General features: G+C 52.7%; 1 protein-coding gene across 4 annotated transcripts in view; it reads right to left on the bottom strand.

Annotated features, from left to right (window-relative positions):
• The window catches only part of LOC111144149 (cullin associated and neddylation dissociated 2 (putative)), a 32485-nt gene extending 8211 nt beyond the window's left edge, over positions 1 to 24274 (bottom strand). Inside the window, exons 1-11 of one of the 4 annotated variants that reach the window (XM_022498313.1) lie at positions 24194 to 24274; positions 18621 to 18764; positions 15657 to 15811; positions 14867 to 14990; positions 12601 to 12866; positions 11121 to 11226; positions 10798 to 10944; positions 8716 to 9004; positions 7476 to 7617; positions 5639 to 7141; positions 3065 to 3160 (exon numbers count right to left, since the gene is read on the bottom strand). In XM_022498313.1, the coding sequence (XP_022354021.1) occupies positions 3065 to 3160; positions 5639 to 7141; positions 7476 to 7617; positions 8716 to 9004; positions 10798 to 10944; positions 11121 to 11226; positions 12601 to 12866; positions 14867 to 14990; positions 15657 to 15811; positions 18621 to 18764; positions 24194 to 24261 (3040 nt within the window). In that variant the 5' untranslated portion in view covers positions 24262 to 24274. Of the gene's footprint in view, positions 1 to 3064; positions 3161 to 5638; positions 7142 to 7475; positions 7618 to 8715; positions 9009 to 10797; positions 10945 to 11120; positions 11227 to 12600; positions 12867 to 14866; positions 14991 to 15656; positions 15812 to 18620; positions 18765 to 24193 lie in introns of all 4 variants that reach the window. The other 3 variants (XM_022498312.1, XM_022498314.1, XM_022498315.1) reach the window with 3 other exon arrangements.
• Positions 24275 to 25720: the final 1446 nt, after the last annotated feature.

The following is a 25720-nucleotide window of genomic DNA, read 5'->3' as shown; positions in this document are numbered from 1 at the left end:
TAAGAGCTGTACCATAGTGGAAATCTGTTTTTAAGATTTAAAATGTAGTGATGTGATATATATATATATATATATATTATATATATTTTTATCATACACAGTACATATTTATTTACATAAACTAAATCTATATAAAATATAAATACATGGAAGACGGCCTGGCATGGACCAAGGATTCTATAAATGGTAACTTGATATTATTATAGATAGGGCTCTTGGAGATCAGAGAGGTGAAGAAACTTACACATTCACACAGCACTTCTCTGAGTATGACTTTTTATACAGTTTAGACTTTTTAATAACTACATTAATGTTCCATATGCTCTGTAAGTAAATAAAATCAAGAATAAGGTGAGTCCCTAAAGAAAAGCATAAAAAATAACAACAACCAAACCCCTAACTATATTTCAAATGATTAACATAACCATCAGGTTATGAGAGAGTGAAACAAGTCACCAAGCAACTTCCGAGGTATTTTGGTTAGACGCCCTCAAGCTAAGGACAAACAGCCCTACAAACAAATGCTGACTTTTCAGCTATAAAGGTCAGCAATTCTCAGTCTACTTTCTGTGTATTCCAGAATACATATCTTATAGGTAGTAGGAGCTGAGTTTCACCCTGTAAGAGAAGGGTATGGAATGGGAAGGAAGGAGCTAGGGGGAACCTTGCAGTGCTGGACTGGAGAGGAGGTAACTCATGTCCATGTGTGTCTGTCTGTGTACATACACTCATACACACACACACACTCCTCAGCTCTGTGTGCTGAGGGCCTCGCAGCGGTGGCACCCCAGTAGCAATGAGCACACCTAGAGTCCAGGTTTGGGTCCTAAGTATCATTCTCCCCTCAAAGGAATCAGGACTCCCTGGAGAAACGGCCAATCCCTGAGCTGGGGCAGGAAAGGTTCAAGGCGAGTCTAGAGCATCTTATTGTGCCAAAAAGCCAGAATATGTTCAAAGGACGATGAAAACATGCCAATAGAACCTTGGAACCAGCCTGAAGGGCCCCCACTGGCCACACCTAAGACAAGCATGAGAGTCAAATAAATGAAGACGATAATAAATTACAAGTCATTGAATGAAACAGGAATCCATGAGTCTATAATGACATGAATAAATCAATGAATAAATAAGTGGGGGAGAAGGAAAAGTTCTATTCCAGAGAATAGAAGGCAAACTAACAAATATGAAAGGAATGCTGGAATTGGAAGTCAGCATTTGCCAACTGTCAGAAATCCCTGAGGCAGGAAAGAAACCACAATGGATGCTCAGTGCAGTGGGCAGAAGTTTGATGAAGGGGCGCCTGGGTGGCTCAGTGGGTTAAGCCTCTGCCTTCAGCTCAGGTCATCATCTCAGGGTTCTGGGATCGAGCCTCACATTGGGCTCTCTGCTCAGCAGGGAGTCTGCTCCTCCCTCTGACTCTGCCTCTCCCCCTGCTTGTTTTCTCTCTCAAATAAATAAATAAAATCTTTTTTTAAAAAAAGGAAACATGATGAAGAGGATATTTCAACAGATTCAAAAATACTTACTCATTCCAAAGCAAAAAGTAATTTTAAAGATTTTACTTATTTGAGAGAGAAGTAGGGGAGGGGCAGAAGGAAAGAGACAGTCCCAAGCAGACTCCACGCTGAGTGTGGAGCCTGATGTGGGTCTCGATCCCACAACCCCAGGATCACGACTGGAGCCAAAATCAAGAATCAGTCATCCAACTGACCATGCTACCCAGGTGCTCCAGGAAAAAGTAATTTTAGAGTGGCGAAAACTGGATGTCTCCATCTTAACCAGGTGATCAGAGTTACCAAGACCCGTCTAGGGGCAAACTGTCAATATGATGCACTGGGAAGAACATAAAGTCTTTCAGCAGAGCAGGATTCAGACTGAGTTGGCAACCTCTGGCCCCTTGCACTGTGCCCTGCTGGCTCCTAGATTCCCCCATTCTCTCTGAGAACACAACTGTGGGGTAGCTGGCAAGACCTGAGTCCAAGTCTCCACCCTGAGTCTCTGCTTCCTCATCTGTAAGATGTGGCTGGGCCTACATACCACGCAGGGAGCTGTGAGAGTGAACTGTGGTGAGGTGTATTAAAGGACATAGCCTTGTACTTGATACACAGTGAGAGCTTGAGAACTGGTTCAATCATACAATAAGAACCAAACACCCAGGCACATGTCCAGGCTGCCAGGCATGGGCAACTCAGGCACGATGAGGGAAGTCAGGACTGGCGGCAGTGTGTGCCCCCAGGTAAGCGGAGGGGATGAAGTTGCTGCGGACATTGCTGTGGCTTCTGGACGTGTTCTCCAATCCCGAGCATGGCCATGTCTGCTGACCCCTAGTCTCACCCAACAGTGCCCTGGCAGGTGGGGATCAGCACTCCCATTTTATAGCTCAGGATGAGATGATCTGTCCATGCTCACACAGCCAGAGAGAAGCAGAGAACCAGGCTGCCAACCCAAGACTCCCCACATTCCACGAGGCTGCCTGGAGGAGAAGAGCCAGATGCCAGTGTGGTCCAGTGACAGGCCTGCAGACTCGGAGCTTTGAATGTCTGTCTTTTCTAGGAAGAGCCTGGTCCCACAAAGCCCCAAGGAGAGGGGTCACCAATAAAGGCTACTTGGTCTCCTCAAGACAGAGGGTTCCTCAGACAGGGGGTAAGCTGCTCCCCACTCCAGTGCATGCTCCCCACTCCAATGCAGCCCTACTCAGCTTTGTGCCCGCTGAGGCCAATGCACATGAGAGGCTGGTGGTTTTCCACTTATAACAGCCTGCATGTTCAGGGAGTACCTTCCTCTCAGTAATGGATAGGGTCTCTGAAATAACCTCAGAACCTTACCCCCATTCTACAGAGGAGGAAACTAAGGCTCAGAGGTGAGAAGGGGCATGCTAGGCTTACCCAGTGATTCAGTGCCAGCAGAGGGATTTGAACCCAGGCTCCTACTTCCCGTCAGGGGAGTGAGGTAGTCTCCTGAGTCTCCAACTCCCCTTGACTCATGTGTAAGAAAAGTCAGCTCAGACTCAAAGGCTGGGAGGGGGTACTAAATGGGGCTGGAGGCAGAGGGAAGGGGTGCTCACCAATGAGGCTCTTCAGGAGGGGATCAATAGGATGGGGCTGGTCAGAGATGAGGAACTTGACTGCTGTGATAACTGTGCTCCGTGTGTGTGGCCGACCTGCAGGATGAGAGGAATCCGCTTGGTGAGTGGCAGGGCGGACCCTGGATACCCACAAGTCAGAAGGCACCAAGGCTCTCTGCCTCCCCAGAAGACAAAAGAGGACCCCACCCCTCTTTGGCGAAGTCAATGCTCCCATTTCCCTTGGCAGCCTAAAATTTATCCCTAAATTCTCTCTGCTGTGACTGACAGGAAAACTCCCAGTTCTCAGGTAACTACACTGCAGGATGCAAACAGGGAACCAAGAACCCAAGACAGTGGTCAATCCACAGCCCAAAGACCTTTGCTCAGGCCTTATAGCTGTGTTCTATTTTTCAGACACATTATCTCAATTAATCCTCAGGATGGTTGTGTAAATTAGTTAATAAATGGTAAGATAAATCAAAATGTTTCATAAAAATTATTTATCTCTATTTTATAAGAAGAGGAAAAAGACCCAGAAAGGTTAAGTTCACATCTAAGGTCACACAGCAGATCCAAAATTCAACGGCTAATTCTGAGCCGTAGCAGGGCCCTCCTCCTCAGGCCTGCATCCCTCAGGCAGGGGCAGGTGTGCTGAAGGCCAGGCAAGCTGAAGGCCAAGGGGATACCAACAGAATTCAGAACACCCCTGAAGCTTGGTAATGAAGAAGACACTTAATTTTACTTTTCTGCCTGCCGAGTAGAGAAGGTGAAGAAAGGGAAGGGAATATACCTCCCGTTTTGGTGAAAGGAACAAATCAGAGGGGCTCGCTCCTCTCCTCCCCAGCACATGGCAGAGATGGGTTAAGGTTGTTTCCATCATGCAGACTTTACATTCGAGACTCGGGGAAGAAGTTTACATTTGGTGCCGGGGTGTGAATAAGGGAATGAGTTAGTGACTTTAGACTTGCAGCTTTTCCCCTCTTACTCTCTCTATCCTGACTGGCTCCTAAGAATATTCAGGGTGGCAGATGAAGACATGGGCAATAGAACAGGATTAAGTGAATTTGAAATGAGGAAAATGATGGGGCGCCTGCGTGGCTCAGTTAGTTAAATGTCCTACTCTTGGTTTCAGTCTTGATCTCAGTGTCGTGGGATTGAGCCCTGTTGTTGGGCTCCCTGTTCAGTGGGACGTCTGCTTACGATTCTCCCTCTCATTCTCCTCTCTGCACATGCTCTCTCTCTCTTAAAAATACACTTTAAAAAAAAAATTAATTAAAGGGACACTTGGGTGGCTCAGTTGGTTAAGCGTCTGCCTTCGGCACGGGTCATGATCCCAGTGTCCTGGGATCGAGTCCCATGTTGGGCTCCCTGCTCAGTGGGGAGCCTGCTTCTCCTTCTCCCTCTGCCTGCTGTTCCTCCTGCTTGTGTGCTCTTTCTGGCAAATGAATAAAGAAAATCTTAAAAAAAAATTTTAACTATAAAATAAAATGAAAAAAAAAAATGAGGCTGAGGAAAAATATAGGTAGGGAAGTGAGAGGAGGATTAAAGTGAGGGCAGGGAGAGCCAACTAGGAAGTCCCACAAACTTGCTAGGAGCATGCCACAAATTTGGCTCCAAGCTTCCAGGTGGCTAAAAAGGAAATGTGACCAGTTAGTTGGCTCAACAGTGTGCATGAGGTAGAAACAAACCGGAGCTGGGGAATGGCAGAGCTGCTCCTCATCCCAAGATTCTGGCCTCTCAAGGTTCCTCATGAAGAGCCCTGCGAATATCACAGGCAAGGTTCTCGATATGTTCTTCCTGTCCACACAGTGCTGTGAGCCACAGAGCTAGCTGCTGCTTCTAAACCCAGCATCCTAGTCAGGGCGTAACTGTAATCACTAACAGCAATGACAGCAGTTACTCCTTTAGTGTTAATTACACACCATGCACTATGCACCCAGCACTTTGCCTGCATTCTGTCAATGCATACACCCACTGACCTTATCAGCAAGCCAGCAGACCAGCTCAAGGCCTGGAGGCCTTTCCTTCTCCAGGCTTCCACGTGCCCAAGAGCCCCACAGTCCCACCTGTCTGCTTTCTTCCTCCGAGCTTCAGAATGCCCGGACATGCCCTTGCCTGACCACACAAAACCTGCCCTGGTTTTTGCTGGATGTCCCCCACCCCCCAAATCCCAAGGGATATGGCCCCCAGTCCTGGTCTACGCTGACATTTGTTCCTGGCTCCAAGTAGCCCAAGAGAGGTGCACTCTCTTCAGGCAGAGAACTGCTTTTATTAACTTTTGCCTAGAGCACAACACTATGGTCCATGCCAAGGAGTACAAAAATGGCACCATGAAAGGCTTATTTTTTGAGGGGACATATTAAGGATTCTCTCTCCTCTATCCCAAAGAGTCCCCCAGGTAGAGGCAGCAAGTCTCTGAAAACACTGGGTTTGAAAGGCTCCCCTGCCTTCACCTTATCCACACTGCGACTCTCTGACCCAGTTGCTTGAATTAGCTCACTCTGAGTGGGCGGCTCAGATGCAAACTGCCTACTTCCGAGCTGGAACTGTCTTCGCCCATGCCTGTGCCCCTACCTGCAGCGAGCTGCTTCTGGAATCGGGGCAGAAGGAATGGAGGGTTCGCGAGGACTAGCTTGCTGATGCACTCAGCCACCACCCCCCGGGTGCCCTCCTCGGCACCCTCACAGCGCTGGAAGAGCAGGGCCCAGATGTCCTCAGCGTAGGGCTTCAGGCTGTCGGGCTGGGCAGCGCCCAGGGCCTCCCTGAGTGCGTGCAGGAGCAGGTACTGCCGCCGGGGCTCAGCCTCGATCTGCCCCAGCAGGAAGGGCAGGAAGTCAGGCAGGTTCCCGGCACCCACGCGGCCCAGCGCATAGGATGCAGCCGCCCTCACGTCCTCACTGGGTGACCCCAAGGCTTCCAGGAGCACTGCCTTCAGCTCCCGCTGGGGGCCTGGCCCGGCCACCTGGCCCACCTCGGCCAGCGACAGGAACGCCAGGACCTTGACCCCTGTGCTTGAGTTGGGTGACCTGGCATCGCAGACCAGGCGGTTTGCTGTGCCTGCTGCCTCCTGGGGACAAGCAGCTGCGAGGGCTGCCACACACCGAGCCAGAGAGTGGAACACCTGCTTGTGCAAGCCTGGCCCGCCCTCTGCGGCCTGGTCATAGACAGGTGCCGTGAGCATGCGGATGAGCTCCTTGTAGTCCATGCACGGGGGGCGGGTCCCCACCAGGGCCTGCAGGAAGCCTTCAGCAGCTGCCAGCACGCTGGCAGGCAACAGGGGTGAGCGCAGCAACCGCAGCAGCTCCAAGAGCACAGGGCCGCTGACCTTGGCCAAGGAGGCTGGCTGGGCCTGGGTCATTGTGGCAAGGAAGTCCACGGCCAGCTGGGCCACATGCATGTCACTCTCATTGACCAGGGCAGGCAGCTCAGCCAGTACTGCCTGCACGGCACTCGGCGGGAGGCTATGTCCCTGGGTCTGGGCCAGGGAGTCCAGGGCAGCCAGCGTGGCCAGCTGCAGCGCCCGTTGGTTCTTCCGCAGGAACGAGGCCAGAATGGGCAGTGCCTCAGCCACGATGGGCTGCAGGTCAAGCCGCAACGGGGACACAGCCACCAGCGTCAGCGCCTTGACAGCAGGCAGCCGGGTGATCTCATTCCGCAGGCGGTCCAGGAGAAGCAACAGTGATGGCTGTAGGTCGTCCCCGAGCTGGTCACCCAGGTGGGCCACAAGGTGGCCCATGCAGGAGATGGCACGCTCCTTCACCTCCTGGTCCAGGTCAGTGGCACGGAGCCGTGCCAGGGTGGCCGCAGACATCTCTCCAACGTATGGTTCAGGGTCCAGCGTCCGAGGCCTGTCCAGGGGCCACAGGGCCCGCACCAGTTCCTGGAGCACCAGCAGGGCTTCAGCCGCGATCTTGTAGAAAGGGTCAGCCACACAGGCCATCACAGGTGGCAGGAGAGTTGGCAGGTGTGAGTGGAAGGCCTCGGCTGGCTCTGTGCCCAGCAGCCCCTGTAGGAAGGCCAGGGCGTCCATCCGGATAGTGGAGGAGCTTGAACGGTCCGCCAGAGAGAAGACAATGCCTGTGGGGTGGGTGCAAAAGTTATAAGGCCACAAGCAGTCCCTGGTTATGGGGGTGGAGCATCTGCAGGCATCTGAGCTGGACCCAGACCCCTAGGCTCTTAGGCTGCAGATTCTAGAAAGTCAGGGCTTGTCCAGGGCCAGAGGGGAGGGACACAAGGCCAGGAAACCCTTCTGAAATGAGGAAGTAGGGCCTGTACCTCAGCTTTGTTCTCAATGCTGGCAGTGGGGAGCCACCGTAGGTTGCTGAGCAAGGGTACCCACAGGGATTGAGGCCTGGGGTCTGGGTTCTGGAAGAGCACAGGACAGCAGATAGCCAGCTGCAGTCCATCCTACCTGCTACCAGCACAGGCATGTGCTCTGCCAGGCTGCCAGGGAGGACCCCCGCCAGCTCGGTGAGGAGGTTGAAGCAGCCCTGGCGGGCCCTGACGCTCCGATCCTTAAGCTGCCGCTGCAGGGCCTTGATCACCAGAGGCACCTGTGGGCAGTTTGCAGGAGATCAGTGACCACCCAGGAAAGCTGGCTGTCCCACCTAGTAGTGGGGCACTTTGCCCAGGGACAAGCCCATGGAGGACCCCCGGTGGGGGAGGATTGCTCCATCCCCAGCTTTCCATCACACCCTCCATACCAGACACCTGATTCCATATGCAGACCCTCTGCAGTCGGTCCTGTTCCTGGGCCCTCTTTACAGATGGGGAGCAGGCCAGAGAGATGAAGTGACTTGCTCCAGGTCACCCAAGGCAGTCTGGCTCTCACCCCTACACTCCATGAGGGTTAAGCACTGAGGCCCCTTTCCTTTCCCTTGCTAGATTCTCTCCCCTGAGGAGCCCAACTGTCCCCTGAGCTTCCGATGCCAGTGAGGCAAAGACTCCCAGATCTACATCTCCTACGTCAGACTTGTGTGCTCGCCACCCAGCAGACTTCTGAACATGGGCATCCAAGGACCTCCCACATAAACGTCCAGAACAGAACTTTAGATATTCCCTTCACATGTCAAGGAACTGCAGTTCACGCTTTAGCCAGAATCTGGCACTCACATGACACCTTCCTGTCCCTCACCCTCCACATCCAATCCATCAGCACGACCCAAAAACTTCCCCTCCAGTCTAACCAGTCCTCTTTCCCCTACTCCCAGCCCACAACACCATCCCTTCCACTTAGACAACTAGCTGCTGGCCTCCAGCGGCTATTCCTGTTACAGTCCCTGTTACAGTCCATTCCCCCCCATATAGCAGCCAGCGTGAGCTCCTTCAAATGGGAACAGGATCCTGTAATTCCCCTCCTGTGGCTTCTAGGCTCTTAGAATAAAACTGAAACTCCTTCTCAGGGGGCCAGAAGCCCTACTGGGACCATCTGTCTGTCCCCAGCCTGTGTGGTCCACAGGCCAGTGTCTTACCTGTCATGGTCCCCGCTGGGCCTCAGCACCCAACAAGGGCTGGGGACACTCAGGGCTCAGGGCACACACCTCAGTGGGTGGACAGATGGTAGGGCAGCGGAATGATGGGAAGGTGGATGGATGGGAGGGTGAGTCCTGAGTCGGGGAGCGAGGATGGGAGACAGAAGGAGGCATGCCCACCTGGCCGTGCAGCGCGTGGAGGCTGATGCCTGTCTGGGTGGGCTCCTCCATGGACCCCAGCCACCCCTTTGGGGGTCGCGTCTGCCGCAGCAGCACAATGTAAGCCCCGAAGACATCAGCCTTGACGTTCTCCTCGCGTTCCTTGAAGCGATGGATGAGCGCGGGTGCCAGGGTGCTATGGAAGTCGGGCAGCAGGTCAGGCCGGGAGCCAATCAAGGCTGCCATGCACTTGGCCGCGGCCCGGCGCACCTTCCAGCTCATGTCATCATCATCGCTGTACTCGTCTTCACTCTCTAGGGCAGGAACAGGATACTCATGGAGCCCCTGCGTGCTGCAGCCTGGCCCCACCAGGGCTGCCTGCCGGGAGGGGGCTGGGAGGAGGGAGCCAGGCCTGTTCCAACATTTGATGACTCTTTATAGGCTATGAGGAAGGTTGCCTGCCCTTTAATGAACACCTACCGTGCGCTAGAGGCGATGCCGAGCACCTCAGATCCACAAACTCATGTGAGCCTCACAACTAACTGCCTTGTGAGACGGGGGTTATTTTCTCTCTGTAGAGATGTGGAAACTGGGGAGAATGGTTCACCCCAAGTTACTTGAGCAGGGATATAGCTGGAGTGAGACCAGGATGCTCCCTTTGCCTCCAGACCCTTCACTGTTTTGCCTACATCTGGGACAAAACGAACTTTACAGTCATTAGTGAGGATTTCAGAGAATCCATTTGGGCACAAAATCCATCCTTGGTCAGAACTGAACTGTGTGATGTTTCACTTATTAGGACTGAGAAGGGAGAGATGACAGGCCTTGCTTTGGCTTCCTCCCTCCCTCTACCCCCAGCCTCTCAAGTCCTGATTCTGGCTTCCAAGCAGAACTACTAACAAGGAAAAGCTGGGTTTGTGTGGCTTTCTATTCTCCAAGCACCCCTGAGAGGACAGAGCTCATCAAGTCTTCACCACACCTCAGGAATGAGGGTGCCTTCTTCTCATTTTATAGATGACAAGAATAAAGCTCAGAGAGGGTGAGACTCTCCTGAGGACACACAGCTAGGAAACAACAGAGCTGAGATTCAGGACCACGAGGCCCACACATACACCTAGGGAGACACACATGAAGCTAAGAGGGGGATGGTCCTAACTAGGGACACCACCAGGCACAGACCCAGAAGCGTGTCTTCTCTCTACCCATGCCACTCTGTAGATGACTTTCTACAACTTTCAGAGCACTGGTGTCTGAAGAAGCCATAGAGGGCCATGTGGATGGTCCCATGGATATGTCCTGTCACCAGAGCAGATGTCCTCTGATGGACTGTGGTTTGTTACCTCCACTCTAGGCCACCCAGGAAGAAACATCCATAGCTCCAGGCTACTGACAAGAAAATGCCCATCCCTGACCTGGGATTCGAGGCCCCAACACGCAAGTCCAGTCTTATCTCCCACCATCCCATCTTATTCTGAGCACCCCACCAGACCCTAAGTCCATCTCCTCCATCAATGCCCTGCTTCTAGGGCCCAGGGCCATCAGTCTGAGTGACAGGTAGGACGACAGGCACAGAAGGAAGGAAGCCACTGCATCCATTTCCCATCCAGGCATCTCTCCCCCGTTAGTATCTATCATTCCACCATTAGAGCTTCACTCTGCTGGGTTAAAGCATCGCTTGGAAGCCATTACTAAGCAGGCAGAGAGATTACAGCATAGAGGTGGGGGTTCCAAGGCCCGGTTTTGCCACTTCCTAGCTGTGTTATCTCAGGCAAATCTCTTCTCTAAATCCAGGTTTCCTTGTCTGAAATATGGTGATAACAACAAGCACCTGGTTTTTTAGAGTTATTGGAAGGAGCATGAAATGAGAATGCTCAGGACACCAGTAGATGTTCAGTAAATGACAGCAATTACCACCATCATTACCCAGATCTGTGCATAGGGTGGGGACTTTGGGGAACCCAGGTCACAGAGGGCAGGACTGGAGACCAAGGAAGATCAGGATGGGGGTAATGGTGAGGCCTTGTTTTTGGCTGGGGATGTGGGGGGTATCCCAGGAAAGCTGCACCCATTTCTGCCTTCCAGCCCCGGTGACAAGTTGGCCACCTACCTTGCTCACTGAATTCATTATCTTCTGTCTCCATCTCCTCCTCATCCCCGTCACTGTCGTAGTTATAGTTCGGGTCATGCTTCATGTACTGGAGGCAGAGACTGGTCACATTGGGCACATGAGGACCCATCTCCTTGGGGCACCTGTGGGTGGTGGGGGGGGGAGGCTCTGCTGGACAGGCAGGAGAGGGTAGGGGGTGGGCCCAGTGTTGAGTCCTGAATCTAATTGTTTTGAGGCCGGCATCCTGCCCCACCCCTTCCCCACCAAATTCCCAGAGAAACTCTGGGCCCCCATCTCCTGGCACCCACACTGCACCTACTTCCTCAGGAAGGCCTCAAGGGCCTGGAGGCAGGACTCCCGGAGCTCATCGTCGTCCACGTTGCAGAACTCCTCCACCAGGGGCACCAGGCGGTCCAAGTGGGCCCCTACAGGGCCAGTTGTGTCACTGAGGGCCACTTTCCCAGGCTCCCTCAGCCCACAGCCCTTGTCCCTGCTCTTGCAGCCCTGACCACTGCAAACTCAACCTGGTGGCTTCAGAATCAAGCAGATGTCAAGGTTCTAGTCTTGTTTCTGCCACCTAAGAGCTACGTGACCTTGGGCACATCACAACACTTCTCTAACTTTAGTCTTTCCAACAGCGATAACAATGCCTATCAGGCAAAGATTTGGGTGAAGATTAATGACATGATCCACATAAAGAGCTCCCCCTAAGTCCTGGCACATGGTAGGCACCCAAGAAGCATCTGTCGTTGAAACTCTTACTCATGTCCTCATCTTCTTCCCTGCACTAGGTTACAGCCCTGGATGGGAAACATGGAAATGCAGGTACTGCTCTTATGCACCAGGCAAGAGCAGCTCTTGGTGCTTTAAAGATTCTGTCCTAGCCCTTCTCCAGTCATAGACTTCCCCGTTTTCCTGTCCAACTGAACATGAACCCTAGTCTGGCCCTATGCAGGCTCCCTCGCAGGTTCATATTCCCAAGAGTGACCAACTGGTGGCTGTTGTTTGAGGGGGGATATGGACAGAGGATGAACTTCGGGGTGGGGTCCCTGTGTGTGTTCATAAAATCCCTTAAAGTGAGAGAGCCAGAGGGGAAAGAGGGGCAGACCATGGCCAACTCTCCCCACACTGTTTTGTTGCAGCCCAGAACTCCAAGGTGCTTGAAAATAAATGCAAACCTGCAGGATTCCATTTCTATAAAATTCATCTCTGGTGACAAAAAGCAAAGCAGTGCTTGCCTGGAGTGGGCTGAAAAAGGGCACAAGGACACTTTAGGGGGTGATGGAAATGTTCTGCATCTTGACTGCAGTAGTAGTTTCACAGCTGTCTACAAAGGTCAAAACACACTTAACTATGCACTTTAAGTAGTGCAGTTTATTGAATATACATTATGCCCCAATAAAAAGTTTTAAAAATTCAAGCTTGGCCTCTAGCTTGTTATTAAAGTATATCTGTCAAAGTAGGAGAATAGAACATACTGTATTTCATTTGGTGTTATGATTTATTATTATCCACGAGCCTCAGAATAGGTAGGTCAGGCTCAGCAGCACATGGAGCTCAGGGACCACCCACTGCCTCTCAAGCTCCGCCTCCCGGTTTCAAGCTGTCAGCCACGCCCCCTTATCTGGGAGGTGGCTGACACTCACACCCCGCCCCTTATTCTCAGCTCGGGCCCACCCCTCTCCCCAGCACCTCCCTGCCTCAGCCACGCCACCTCACCGAGGAGGTCTCGGGCCCCAGACTCCGCAACACCTCCCCTCCTCGGCCCCGCCCCTTGCAGTGGAGCTCCACCCCCTTACCGAGGCGGTGGCCTGCCTGCCGGCCGACGCTACCCAAACATTGGATCAGAGTGCGGATGGCGGCCGGACTGGCAGGTGCGCGCGGGCCGGGCAGCCGATCCAGCAGGTGATCCGCGAGCTCCACGAAGAGGTCGGTGCTGCAGGCGGCCGCCAGGTGGCCCAGTGCCCCGACTGCCCTCTTGCGCACGGCCAGGCGTGGGCTGTTCAGCTGCGGCAGCAGGCAGTGCAGGAGGCTGGCGTGGAAGGCACCCAGAGGGGCGCCCAGCCTGGGGAGTCAGAGAGGATGTCAGACGGGGCCTACCTAGCAGGCAGCCTGGGCTAGGCACCTCTTCTCTGCCCATCCTCTCCAGGGCTCCTCCCCGGAATTATGATAACCCAATGGCCCTTGGTAAATGGAAAGGCGCCCTGCAACTGTGTGGAGTAATAATTTATTATCACACAAGAGAAAGCAGAGAAGGGAAGGGACTTTCTTGAGACCACTCAGCCAAGAAAGACAAGGCCAGGACTTGAATCCAGATTTCCAGGTTGCTAGCCAGGGGAGAAGCCCTGATGGTAATGGAATGTGGGAGACTCCAGCGGGGCTGATTTCCTAGGAGTGTGGGCACACTCCACACACACACACACACACACACACACACACACACACACACGTTAGTCCATTCCCTTCACTGAGACCACAGTGGTCTAAAGTCTACCTCTGACCTGATCAGTCCTCTGCCCAAATCCTTCAGTGGCTCCCCGGTGCTCTTTAGATAAGCTGAGCTCTGGGCTCAAGGCAAGAGGCAAACCCAGAGAATGGCTTCTGCACAGGGAGAATGCAGCCCCCTACCCACTGCAGCAGCCTCTATCCTCACCTTCAAAACCAGGCCTGTGCATTTTCTGTCCCATACATATGCTGAGACCTTTTCTTCTCTCGCTCCACACACACACATTGGCCTCACACTCCTATATCCAGCCCAGCTCTCTCTCCTAGATTTCATTTTTCACTTGTTTGTTCACCTACTATGCTACAGGGCCTGTGTTGGAAGCTTGGGGGGAGATTACATTGGCCCTAGAGCCTGCCCTCATGGAGTCTTTGGTTGAGTGGGTGGCCCCCAGGCACCTCATATTCAACATTCCTCAAATGAACTCCCCATACACCTGCTCCTGTTCCCAGAGTGCACCCCACCACAGCCAATGGCCCTGTGCCTGTTCTCCCCAGTTAGTAAAGCCAGACCCCGCGGGTGTCATCTTTGAGTCTTTGCCCCTCACCCACCCCAAGTCCTGTGGAGCCTATCTCCTATGTACAACCTGAGTGCCCTCCCAGAAGCCTCCTAACCAGTCTCCCTGCCCATTCAACCCCTGCCATCTACCGTACACACAGCAGATAAGGAGTCTGAAACACACAAATATGCACAAGGCATTCCTCGACCTCTGCCCTGACCCTTGCCCCCACTTCTCACACATTCAGTGTCATCATTAGTCACCCAGCCTGCAGCTCCTGCTCAGCCCTCGGCCTCATCTCTCCACACCAGCCTCTCCACATTACACCCCAGCCCCATGCTGTCTCACACAAGCTCCAGGATCCCATGTCTTCTCTAGCCTCTGCCCTCTGGGCCATGGGCAGTGTCCCCCTTTTGCCCACCCAATCCTGGCCAAGTCCAGCCCATCCTTGAAGGCTCATCTAGCAGGACCCTCTCGAGGAAGGTTTTTACCCCCAGCTCCTCCTCTGAGCTCCTAAAGGCTCTGCTCTTTTCTGTACTGTTGTTCTTACTGCACTTAGTTTATGTTGTTTGTGAACTCCTCCCTAGGAGGGCCCAAGACCCATGCAATACCATATTCCCAGCACCAGTTCAACACCTGACATCTTTCTGGGTCATGGTGTAGGTGTTAAGTCTTGGGACGTTGAATGAATGAACAGTTTTAAAGTGTACAGTGCAATTTAAAATGAAGGCCCAGCTCTATTAGACCAAAAGAAGAAAAAGAGGAAGAAGGGGATGAGGAAGAGGATAAACACATAGACTTCGGGGCTTGGAGTGACCTGAATTCAAACTCCAGGTTCTGCCATTTACTGTTACCTTGGTACCAACAGTGTGACCATGGGCAGGGCTCAGAGACTATAGAATTGTGATGAAGGAGCTCTCCTTTGCAGGGCTGCTAGGACTCTTAAGGAGCACCAAGCACAGAGCCTGGTGTGCAGTTAAGTGCTGGCTCTGTGGATCTGAATCCCTCTCTGTCCCCGTGTCGCCCTCCCCCCTTCTTCCTTGCCCAGGGTGGCCTCCCGCACCTGCTCAGCATGTCAGAGAGGATGTCCAGGGCTTCCAACTGCACAGCCACATCCTCTTGCTGGGCGATGGCGCTGGTGAGCTGGCCAGTGATCTTCCGGCACACGTTGGCAGCCAGGCCAGAGCCTGCACAGAGCACAGGGATGGCACAGTGAGGCCCAGGGCTGGCTGCCACCTCTGGTGGCCCTGCTCTGGTTATATTCCTGAGCCTACATCCCCAAGAATCCAGCTGACCCTGGCCTTGAGTGGCCCAAGGTCTGACCCAGAGTCTGACAGCCAGGGAAGCTGAGGAATTGATGGCTGACTCACCCGACACCCAGCCCCTCTGCCTTGTACCTGCTAACGAGGGAGGCAAGGAAAGCTCCTTGCCTAGATTCCCTTGCTGCTAGCAGGGGCAAAGTGACCCTGCTCTGGCCAGTGAAATATAGGTCAAAGCCCTCTGAGGGCTTCTGGGGAAGCATGTGCTATTCTTAAAAGATGCAGAGACCTTACCCCTGTCCTAATTAAGCTGCTGAATGAATTGGTGCAAAAATGGAATGGCTGATCCCTCCAGAATTCTGTGAGAAAAGCAACCCCGAACTCCCTCAAGCTGTCATTAGTTAGATTTTTGTTACTTACAGCTAAAGCCTTTCTGACTCAGAGCCAGGAACTTAAAACAGAGCTGGGTCTGAATTTTCTGCCACTTACTAGTCGGCTGGTGTTAGGAAGTATCTTCACCTTTCTGGGCCCCAGTTTCTTTAATGAGAAAGTAGGACAAATAATGACAATGCCTAATCCCTGGGACCTGGGTACCTGTGGCTGCAGGGGGGAGCTCCGACAGGACAGTCTTGAGGCCGATGCCAGCGATGTCTCGGAGCTGCTCCTTATCTGACCGCATGTTGGTACAGAGGGCATCCACGATGGTCTCCACCTGGTACTCCTTCACTTTGCCCACCAGAGGACCCAGGCTGAGCAAGGAGGGAAGGAGGATGTCCAAAAGCCCCAGGCTCAGCCTGAGTCATGCTGCCCCTTAGGTTCCCTCAGGCCCATGGGGCCACATGTGCTAAGGAAAAGGCCCAAGATCGACATGGGACTCTCTATTTGCCAGAAAGAGGCACCCTCTGGTTCTGCCAGCATCATTCCTGGCACCGCCCAAGCCATCACCTCCTCCTGGGTTTTGCATGTCAGTATATGGCCAAACCCCTGAACCTAGTAACCTCAGCTGGAAACCAAGGAATGCCCAAGAGATTCTCAAACTTGAGCATGTATGAAAATCCTCTTGGAGGAGTTGTTAAAACAGATTTCCAAGCCCCACCCACATTTTCAGACTCAGGAGGTCTAGGTGGGGCCGGAGAATTTAAATTTCTATCAAATTCTCTGTGGATGCTGATACTGGTGGTCCAGGGACCACACTTTGAGAACCTCTGCTTTAGAGCCTTGTTTTGCCAATCACAGTCACAGATCAGCTTCACCAGCATCACCTGGAACTTGTCAGAAATGTAGAATCTCAGGTCCTACCCAGGACCTACGGAACCAGAATCTGCAGTTCAACAAAGGCCCCAGGTGATGTGAATCCACATTAAAGTTTAAAAATAACTGTACCAGATACACTTGTTCTCAGCCTTAACTGTGCACTGCTATCACCTGGGGCATTTAAAAAACTGTCACCTGGGTGCTAGCCCCAGAGAATCTGAGTTAGTTGGTTTTCAGGTGTGGCCTGGACAGTGGGAGTTTGTTTCTGTTTTTTAATTTTTTTTTTAATTAATTTATTTATTTAAAAGATTTTATTAATTTATTTGACAGAGAGAGAGATCACAAGCAGGCAGAGAGACAGGCAGAAAGATAGGCAGAGAGACAAGGGGAAGCAGGTTCCCTGCTGAGCAGAGAGCCTGATGCAGGCCTCAATCCCAGGACCCTGAGATGAGGAACTGAGCTGAAGGCAGAGGCTTAACCCACTGAGCCACCCAGGAGCCCCTGTTTCTACTTTTTTAATTCCCTAGGTGATTCTAACATGCAATTAAGATTGAGAACCTCTAACCTAAATGAATTCTGAGATGAGGGTGTGCGTTTGAATGGAGATTCCCAGGTGCTACCTTCTCACCTGCCTACCTCAGACTCCTCCCTCCACCTCTCCTGCTCCTGAGTCCGAATCCCTGCTGGGGAATACATAGCTTTAGCAGAGGTCCCAGGGAACTGCAATGCATACCAGTTTATAAACCGTGGCTCTCTTTTGACGGTTTTCTCCATCAACTCTTCTAAGTAGTTATGTGGTCTCCCCTTTCTGCCTTCTATAGTTTGATTGGGGTGTAGTGCCCTCAGGAGAGTTCTAGAAACTTATGGGGGCCTTTTTTGGTCATAACTAATGAAATGTCACTTCTGGCTTTTATTTTGGGGTGGGGGGATGCATGTGGCTGGGAAAGACAATATTGCAAAACAAAATATGTTCCATGTCCAGTGGAGTTTCTAACACCCCACTGGGCATTCATATAGGAAAAAAAAAAACTTTCCATAATTATCTGAGTCCAAAATCTAATTTCAATTTGCATACAATTTACATACAAAGTAAAAAGTACATACAAAGTACTTTTCCCACTATCTTAATATGTTCTAAATTCCCCAAGAAGGAAGACTGTACTTTGTTTTCTGGAAACCTACCAGGAGATGTTTGCCATTTCAGGAAATCTCATGGCTAATTCAGAAAATCAGCACCACAATGCTGCTTGTGGGAGCTGAGTCCCCAGCATTCGCACCTACCCAGCAAGGGCCACGGCATTCACAGTTAGTGCCGGCTTCTCATGACTTTATTATCCCCTCAGTCAATGTGCCCAAGCATTCACATACGGGAACACATGCTACTGTAATGTTGGTTCTGCTGGTGGGAAACCACCATCCACCCTCTCTCCCCCACATGGCCAGAGACATGCTTCCAGACTACAAACATGACCAAGTCATGTTCCTGCATGAAACTCTACTGAATTTCCTCTGTTCTTGGGATCAAGTTGAAATTCATGAAGATGGTCCAGAATGCCTGGGCCCAGCTCACAGAGTGCCGTTCCACAGGCAATGCCCCAATTCTCTGTTGACTGTTGACCCCTGCCATTCCTCAGTCCTCCACCGACCCACACCCTCGTGTGCCCTGCACATACTTCATCTTGTTTTTTTAGCTCCAAAGGTAACTGGCCAAGGTCTCAGGACTGCAGTCTCAGGGTGCCTAGGGCAAAGGCTTTTGGGGCCCCTCTGGCCCTTCAGCTCTCACTACTCCCTCTGCATGTCGGCATGACCTTCCAGCTGCCAGAGCCTGCATCTCACCCTAAGGGCTTTCTCTGGCAGGAGGGGTCATGGAATACACAGCCCTCCATGCTACGCACTACCCCAGGAGCAGCTCTCAACCAGCCTGACAGCCCTCGGGTAGAACACTCCACAGGGCGTGTCCTACACTGTGTCCCAAAGGCCCCCAGTAGGGTTAAGCTCCACTGGCCCACAGCAGTAACTTGCCTGATCTTTCACACATTCTTGGCTTTCTTCCTTCCCTACCTCACTTCTCTGTTCCCCTACCGGAGTTTTCTGGGATCACTTCCCAAATAAAATTGCACTAGAATCCCTGCCACTGGGTCTACTTCTGGGGGAATCCAGACCAAAGCACTGTCCAACTCCTTTGGGGCTTCAAGAGCTGCTCACAGCAACTACTCTCTCAGAGACTGTCCCCCAAAGGGGCAGGGACCCCTGGTGTTCTCCCACACCTGGCCTTGCCCCATTCCCACCAAGGCCAACACTCACCACTTGACGGCCAGGTTCTGCACCTCACCGTTCTTGTCCTCCAGCAGCTTCAGCAGCATCTTCACCACCTTGCGCTCACTGTCCTCGTCCAGCTGGATGGAGTCCTTCTGCAGTTCTGACATCAGGTCACTGGTGGCCATGAACCTGGGCAGGCAGGCAAAGGAGGATTACTGAGCAGCTCCTGGGCCCCAGTGTTATGGGCAATATCTTAGAGTTCCCCCAGGAGGAGACCTCAATACAAAGACTGAAGGGCAAGTAGATTATATGGGTTGGAGGCGCAGTCGGGCCACCACCAGGAGACCCATGGGTGAGATACAAACCGCCACGTCCTAGCAGACTAGGAGTGTCAGAGCATGCTGGCTAAATGCTGAGTACTTTGAGTTTGGTGGCCCCTGCTTCTATCACTCATGGAACCGTGAACTTGGACTAGTCACTTCTCCTTTTGGAGCCCTAGTTTACCTGTCAGAAAAATGGGGATAAGCACAGCACCTGCCTTGTGGGGTTTTATGGAAGTTAAAATGAAATAATGTGCGTGATGCCCTGAGCACACAGTGAACACTCAGTAAGTTGCACCACCATTATCCCAACAGCTTGTTACACCATTCATCTCATTCATGCCAGAAGGTGGAACAGACACCTCTCGATCAGACAGGTGGAGTGGGGCCAGCCCTGCCCAGCTCCGCCTCAGAGAACCCACTCAGCCCCTGCTTGCAGACCACTGGTTCTCAAACGGTAGCTGGCGTCAGAATCACCTGCAGGGCCTGTGAGACACTGCTGGGCCCCACTCTCAAGGTTTCTGGAATCAGGTCTGAGCTGGGGCCCAAGAATTTGGATCTCTCACAAATCCTAAGAAATAGGGACCACACTCTGAGAACTCCTGTCCTAGGCCATGCTAATGGGCTGCAAGCATATCTTAGACACTGAGGTCAACAGCTGGCCAGTCCCCAACCACGGCTCCCTGACCCTGGGATGGGCATCAGAGCCAAGAGCTGCTCACCCACAGATGTGCAGACCCATGTGGCCTGATACCGTGTCCCAGGGAGTTGAAATTGCGGAGGGAGTCTGAGCTGGGAGGCCAGGAGCTGGAGCTGCAGGAGCATCATGGTTCTTGGCCAGATTAAGACGGCAGAGCAGCCTTTACCTGGCAGCCCTCAGCTGTGTCCTCCTTGCAGATGTTTTTCAAAAATTTGATTTAACAGCATTGAGAAACTGGGGGAGTTGATGTAAAAGTTGTAATTACCAGATCCTCTTAAAAATAGTCTTTGTTTTGTTTTTTAAGATTTTATTTATTCATTTGAGAGAGAGAGAGCATGAGCAGGAAGAGGGGCAGAGGGAGAGGGAGAAGCAAACTCCCAGCTGAGCAGGCAGCCCTACGTGGGGCTTGATCCCAGGACCCCGCGATCATGACCTGAGCTGAAGGCAGACACTTAACCCATTGAGCCACCCAGGTGCCCCAAAAATAGAGTCTTTGAATACAACTGGGCCAATATCCCCTGGTGACAATAACTGTCTGGTCAAGGCACGGCTGCCCTCATTAGGTGGGACACTATCTCCAGCTGACCAGGTTCCTACCAGGCCCACTGCACCTGTTCACTGGGTCTTGCCAGCATTTTCAAGGAGAGAATGGAGGGGAAAAGATGCAGCAAAGTCAGGGCCAGAGAGTGGCAGCCCCAGAGAAAGCCTCTAGCTTTTGCTGACCCACCAGACCACCCTGCCTCCTCACACCAGCTTTGTTTTAGGCTTGAGCTTGCTCTACCAACAAGAACCCCACGGTCCTTCCCAAGCATCCTGTGGCAAAATCGATCACAGTCAGGATTCCAGCCTCTTCTTTGCAGGCTCAGACCTGCTGCTTGATGTCATGGGGAGACTCACAGCACCCTGTTGCCAGGAAGGCACTTGTCCATGTCACTGCTGTTTATTTTTAACAGCTGAGATTAGCCTCAAGCACTGAGAGAAAGGAGGAGGCTGGGCTGGAGGCCAGGAGGGAGTGGCAGGGCTGACTATGCCCACCTCTGGGCCTGGTCGTTGCAGGAGAAGCAGCAAAGGGAAGGTGAAGGAGGTTTGCATCTGGGCCAGGCTAAGGCCTGAGCTAGGAACATGCACTCCTAGGTCTGCCTGGCTGAGGGGACATTCTGAGATGGCAGGCAAGGGTCTCTAAGCTGTGTTTCTGCTGCAGGTCATAGAGACCCAGCTCAGCCTGGCAACTGAAGGAACATGTTCCTTTGCCCAAGATGAGCCTCCTGTCCCCCTCTTTCTTCTCTGTGGAACTCCTATTCAATCGTCAATGACCCAGCTCAAATGTCCGAGCCTCAGAAATGACTCCTCTGATCACCGTGCCTCAACCCTGACCCACACTCCCTAATCACACTTGGTTCCCCTGGATAGGATTCTCTCAGAGCACTCCACATTCCTCATCGGAGCACTCCCCAAACTGCATTGCACACTTCGTTACCAGTGTGTCTCCCCATTAGAATATGAACTCATGGGAGCCCATCAGGTTCATCTCTTGGACTCCAGACCCAGCAAAGAACAGGTGTGGAGAGGGCCTGGGAGGTAGGGTGAGGGCAGGAGGGGAGGCAGGGAAAGAGGCAGCCCCTGGCAGCCAATAGCTGTGTGGAAACCTGGACTCAGAAACCAACCCTTCTGAGATATGCCTCAGCATTTCAGACACCCCCGAGTTCTTGCAAATAACCAGCTCTCAGAGAAAGAAAGACATATTGTAATACGTACATGGTGTTGACAGTGGGGGATGTACAGCAAAGCATATAACTGGGTAGATAAGAGTTTGAGCACTGAAGTTTGCCTTTTTTTTTTTTTTTTAAGATTTATTTATCTATTTTAGAGAGAGCATGAAAGGGCGGTGGTGGAGACAGAGGGATAGGGAGAGAGAATCCTAAGCAGACTCCACACCAAGTGCAGAACCTGACACAGGGCCCAATCCTACAATCCTGAGATCATGACCTCAGCTGGAATCAAGAGTCAGTTGCTCAACTGACAGCGCCACCCAGGCACCCCTGAAGTTTGGCTTTAAGTAAATATATAGGTCTTGCCACTTATCAACTAGGTCACCTTAAGTGACTCCTGAGTCTCAGTTTTCCACCTTTGAAGTGGGAATTTTCTTTGCCTCACCTCATAACATCTTCAGGAGATTTCAATAGGACATCCAGCTCTTAGCATGAGGCAGATGGGGAAACCAGGCTCAGAGGGGCTGCACAAAATGCCCAAGGTCACATAGCAAGTTGGGAGGAGCCTCAGCACACCATTCAGATCTCCTAACTCTTCAACAAATACTACTGTGTTTTTGAAAAATGATTTAGGAATTCCTGCAAGACCCCCACCCCACCCCAGTTTATCCATCTGGCTGCTAGAGTCTGAGTGGGAACTGAGCAGCCTCCTGCCCACAGAGGGACAACAGGAATCAACAGCTTACTTGACCCTGCCTGGGACCCTCACATGCAGTCACCACCTGCCTCTAGAAGCCAGAGGACACAGTTTCAGTTTCATTCCAGAGAGACAACTCAGCTGAAACACTTGGCCACATGGGCACCTGGACAGTTGGTCAGCAGGACCTAGCCTTCCCGGTATTTGGACTTTAAAAATAGACACCTTTCTCATATGCTTGGGATGGTTTTAAGTGTTCTCCGGAAGAGCAGGCTGAAAGGGCTTCTCAGGCTTTGGCAGGAGCCAACTCCCTCTCCTAGAGACTGGACCCAGGGCCCAAGAGACAGGGGTGCAAATCCCCTCAGCCACTAGCTGGCTATAGGCAAGTCACTTCAGCTCTCTGAACCTCTGGAGAACAGGAAGGACAATCACTACCACCCAGACCGCTGGGTGAACTGAATGAGACTGCACTGGACAGCCCAGCAGGGGGTCTGGCACCCAGAAAACATTCACTGCGCACCTACTGTGTACCCAGAACAGGCTCTAGAATGCAAAAAGGAAGCACACAGTCCCAGTGCAGGGGTTCTGATATCTCAAGGCTAGAAGTGATGCAGTAGAAATGTGGGGCAGGACAGGTGGGGTGGGAGCCCAGGGGAGGTGGGCTGGGTGTGGGACACCCAGCCCTGCCTGGGTGTCAGGAGGCATCCCAAAGAGGTGACAGTGAGTTGCAGCTAGCCAGATGAAGGGAGGAAATGAAGGGTGGGGGACTGCAGGTAAAGAGTGGGGAGAGGGCATGGCAGATTTCTGATGTGCGCATAATCATAAGCGTCAACTTACTAAGCACTTATCTGGTGTCAGCCACGAATCAAAACATTGCACATGTATTAACTCTTTTCAAACTCACACGAACCTCTGAGGTGGGTTCTATTATTATCCAATCTTCTGGAAACAGAAGTGGAGGCTCAGAAGTCTAGAGTCACACAGCCAGTAAGTGGTTGGGGGCAGGATCTGAACCCAGCACCGTGGTTCTAAAGCTCTACTAGAGGCTGTTCAGGGGTGCCAGGAGAAGGTGGGAGTCAGACCAGGAGAGGTGGGGAGTCCTCACCTGTCAGAGGGCTGCTTCAGATAGCCTCGTTAAGATCTCAGCCTCTGTGAGAAGACTGACCTGGATTTGGACCCCACATCCTCCACTTCATATCTCTGTGACTGCAACTGTCCCCTTCCTGACTCTGAGCTTCCATTTCCCTATCTGTAAACTGGGGATAAAGTGAGAGAATGTTCAATAAGTGGGCTATGTTGTTCTCTGTAGGCTCCTTTCAGCTCCCAGGGTCCAGAACTGGCTGTGTGACCAGAGCCAATCCCTTCATCCCGGGGGGACCTCAGTTTCCCCCTGAGGATGAGGGGGTTGGAGGAGAGGTTTCCTCCATTCTTTCCAGCTCTGTTCCGGTGTGGGCTCAGTGATGTCTGGCGAAATGGGAACAAAGAGAAGGGGAGTGGCACCCAAAAGCTGAAGCCCCTACCCCAACCATCTTCTCCCTGGGACCCGCAAAGCCACTCAGCCCAGACCCCTCCTTCAGGCTGTGTCAGAGCAAACCTGGGAGGGGCGGGGAGAGGAGAAGGTGCCCTGATGAAGCGCAGGCAGGAGGCCTGGGGTGACTTTGAGGAGAAGAGGGCGGAGCTGAGGGTGCAGAGGGTAGCGGTGGAAAAGTTGGTCCCGGGGTTGTGGGCCCGGGAAGGGGCTGGGTTTCAATTCGTGAAGGAAGAGGCAGACGCTGGAATCCCCAAGGAGGAGCCGAGGGCTTCACCGTGGGTAGAGGTGGGGGGCCTGGGTGCGTCAGCTGCGGGGAGAGATGAGGGCTGGGCACAGATGGAGAGAGAGAAGTCACAGGAAGGGTGCCGAGGGGAGGAGCTGGGGCTCCGACCAGGCAACAGGGCAGGGGCGACGCGAGAACGGTGGGAGACCAAGCAGGGACTGCATAGAGGGCAGGGCTGCGACGCGGGGAGCAGGGTGCCAGGGGCAGAGGGCGGGAAAGGCAGGGGATGGGGTCTCGGTCACGGGAGGGGTGGAGCTTAACGCGCGCAGAGGGGTAGGGGCTGCACGCCCGTGGGGGATGGGCCGGCGCGGCGGGAGGCGAAGAAGGCCGGAGTTTCAATGGGAGGCGCAGAGGCGGGGGGCCGGCAGCAGGGCGCACCTGAAGTCCTTGTCGCTGGATGTCATCTTCTCCAGGAGGCTGGAGATGTGGAAGGCGGCGGTGCTCATGGTGGCTGCGCGCCGCGGGGCAGGCCGGCGGGAGCGAATATGGCGGCGCGGGCGCCCCCTCCCCCGCCTAGCGGCGCGGGCTGGGCTCACCAGACAAAAATAGCAGCCCCCGCCCCGCCCGGGTGGTGCAGCGCTCGCGCCGCGGCCCGGACAGCCGCGGGAGGCGGAAGGGGGCCTGCGAGAGGCTCTGCGGTCTCCTCACGGGTACCAGCGACAGCTCCGTGCGTCGCCCGGCACCGACTTGCACCCCACCCCCCCAGAGACGGGGAACTCACCACCTTTCACCGGTAAACGCCTCCCAATGACTCCTGTGGGTCCCGACCATGGTTGCATGGCACGCGCATGGGATTGTAGAGTCTCATCTTCGAATCCCAGTTCCGCCGGTTCCCCTGCTATGTAGTCTGGGCCAAGTTACTTTACCCCTCTGAACCTCAGCGTTTTCATCTGTAGGCATTCAAGAAGCAGGAGCTGCTGTTGTAGGTCAAGCCAACCAAAGCACTTTCACCCTCCAACCGACTCTTCATGCTGGCCTGCTTCAGAGTCAGGCAGGATCTGAAAGGTGTACCCAGTCACCAGGTCCCCTGCCTGCCATCTCCAACCCTCAGACCATAAGGTCACTTTCTTCATTTTATAGAGATGCAGCTGAGAAACAGAGAGGCAGAGACTTTCTAAGGGTGGAACAGCCAGTGGATGCGGGGTGGAATCAAGACTGACCCTAGATCCCTCCGCACCTTGGGCAATAATCCTTACGTGAAACTCCCCACACTTTTGTCAGTTAGGTACAAGCTCAGCCTTGGAGAATGTGTAAGAGTACCGGAGAGCCCTGTGCTTCTCTAAATAACCAGGAGGCTTCTGACTCTTAAGAAAGGGAGTAGCATGTGCTTTGGAGCAAAACAATCCTGGGTTCAAATCCCTGCTAGGCAGCTTCCCGGCTGTGTGACCCTGGGATAATAACACAACCTCTCTGGCCTATGTTTTTCTCATCCATAAGATGAAGAATTAAAAATACCTTTATAGCACACTTACTGGGTAGCTGGGTTCTAGAGCAGTGCTGTGCAACAGAACTTTCTTCAAATTTTCTTTGTCTGCTCTCTCCAATATGATAGCTACTAGCCACAGGTGGCTATTGAGCACTTGAAATGTGACTAGTGTAACTGAGGGACTGAATTCTTAGTTCTATTTACTTTAAATTAATTTAAATCAAATAGCTACCCATGGCTGGTGGCTACCATAGTGAACAGGACAGTAGGAACACAGCCCCTGACCCTTGGGGATTTATATTCTAGTGGGTGATATGAGCATTAAGGAAGTAAGTGATTACATAAGGAAAACAAGAGCTATACTGAAACATATGAGGGGGTGAGGGAATAGAGAATGCCTGGCATATGGAGGGGCAACTTTAACTAAGATGGTCAGAGAAAGCCTTTTTGAGGAAGAGACATTTGGGTTAAGACCTGAA

Source organism: Enhydra lutris, unplaced genomic scaffold (genome assembly GCF_002288905.1).
Source record: "Enhydra lutris kenyoni isolate GAN:26980312 unplaced genomic scaffold, ASM228890v2 scaffoldscaffold10, whole genome shotgun sequence".
Classification (NCBI taxonomy): domain Eukaryota; kingdom Metazoa; phylum Chordata; class Mammalia; order Carnivora; family Mustelidae; genus Enhydra; species Enhydra lutris.
The sequence above is the reverse complement of the archived record's forward strand: the minus strand, read 5'-3'. Positions and strand labels throughout refer to the sequence as shown.